This window comes from Nicotiana attenuata, chromosome 6 (genome assembly GCF_001879085.1).
Source record: "Nicotiana attenuata strain UT chromosome 6, NIATTr2, whole genome shotgun sequence".
Taxonomy (NCBI): Eukaryota; Viridiplantae; Streptophyta; class Magnoliopsida; order Solanales; family Solanaceae; genus Nicotiana; species Nicotiana attenuata.
This window is the reverse complement of record NC_031994.1, coordinates 58891893-58893722: the sequence shown is the minus strand read 5'-3', so window position 1 is coordinate 58893722 and position 1830 is coordinate 58891893. Positions and strand designations below refer to the sequence as shown.

The 1830-nt window shown below is 44.0% G+C and overlaps 1 protein-coding gene across 1 annotated transcript; it reads right to left on the bottom strand.

Annotated features, from left to right (window-relative positions):
• Window positions 583-1824, bottom strand: LOC109227059 (cytidine deaminase 1-like). The gene has a single exon (XM_019392057.1). It carries the CDS (start codon window positions 1708-1710, stop codon window positions 715-717), a length of 996 nt encoding a protein of 331 aa, XP_019247602.1. The 5' UTR covers window positions 1711-1824; the 3' UTR covers window positions 583-714.

The following is a 1830-nucleotide window of genomic DNA, read 5'->3' as shown; positions in this document are numbered from 1 at the left end:
GTTAACTTTTGAGCCAAACAGCTTGCATTAGGTTAGTCTGCCTATATTACACCCCTTTAGAGTGCGACTCTTCCCCGAACCCTGCGTAAACGCGAAATACTTCGTGCAAAACTGTCCGCGTTATTGCAAAACTAATGGATTTTGCACGCTGATTCAACTAGAAAGTTAAATTTGCCAACCCAATGCCAGCTTTATTTTTAAAGGGGCACATAGAAGCATGATTCACATGAACTGTGAATACCTACCTAAGCCTACCAATAAGATCTCTTTTCTTTTAAGAAAGCAATAAGACCTATAGCATTAACAACAAAATAACGTGTCTCAATTCCAAGCAAGTTAGAGTTAGCCCCATATCATGAACTACATCGAAAAAGGCATCTGATCTCTCTTTTGTGGGTTGTTTCCCTCGTATCTGACCTATTCAAGTTAGCTCTCCCAAGCTTGGCAAAGAGGTGGATCGTCCGATTTTGAAATAGGTCATCAGTAAAGAAAATTACAAAATGAGCATATGTAAGCGGGTGTAGCTAACCGGAAAAAAGAAATCACAAAATTAATGCATTCCTTCTTAAACTTACTGAATCATCATAAAAAAAGAGTAGGACTAAATTTTTATTTATTCATGAATTGATTCATCATCAAACTTGATATTTGTACAAAGCCAAGTTACAAACGCAGACTACTAATGAACAAATATTGGTTAAACTCACATAAATTTCAATCCTTTATACATCCATTCTTAGCAAATGAGCAATGGAACACCCTCAAGTCACATTTAGGAGAAACCATCTTAAGAAACAACCTTGCCGTATCCTCTTGCCTTACCTTTGCACCTTCCTTCTCCACCAAAGCCGCCGCCACAATCCGCTCATATCCACCACCACCTCCGGCGACATAAGCCACCAATGCCGCCTGTACTGGCCCTAAACTTGGATTATAAGCAGCTGATTCCACATAAGAACCCCTGTAAATCTTGCCTTCAGAATCCATGAGTGCCACCCCTGATGGACAACCGCTGTAAGGCGCGTGTGAATCATTAGCAGCTTCTAAAGCTGCAATCTTTAAAAGGGTAGTATTTTCTGTTTCAGTCTTTTTGCAAAATCCATTGCTTAAATTCGCAACGCCATTAACTCTTCTTGAATCATTATCTGAAAACCCATTGCACAGATCTCCATCATGATTATCATTGAACAGAGATAAACCGTTGTTATGGCGCTCGAGGAGCAGAGGAGTTTCGTCATCCAATAGATCAAACGGACCAAATGGGTTTGGCAGGATTTCACTCAATGGTTTAAATGTGACAACATCGGGATTGTTTTGGTGCTGAGAAGTGATGTGGATTTGGAGGGAAGAAGGGTTACGGAGTTCCTGAAGGAATTGTCGGCAGTGGCCGCAAGGAGCGGCGGAGACGGCGAATGCGACGAGGCGAGGGCAACGGTGGACGGCGAGGTTCGTGAGGAGAAATTGCTCGGCGTGGACGGAGTGGTGGAGGGGTAAACCAGGGAACTCGAGGTTAACGCCGAGGAAGACACGGCCGTCGGAGCCGAGGCCGACGGCGCCGACGTGGTAGTTGGAGATGGGCGGCCGGGCGAGAGTCTGGGCCGGTTGAACCAAGGCCGGAAGGAGGTGGCGGACTGAAGATAGGCCTAGTTTTTGGGCAATGGACTCAGCCTCTGAGGCTTCCACCACAAATTTGGGTTGATCCTGATCCATGATATTCGTTTTTGTGTAATGTAATTCTTTTCTTTTTCTATTTTTTTTTATTACTTTTCTGCTATTTCCGGTGTTTATTTTGAGAAGGTTTTGCGTAAGATTGGTTGGGGGGGGGGGGGT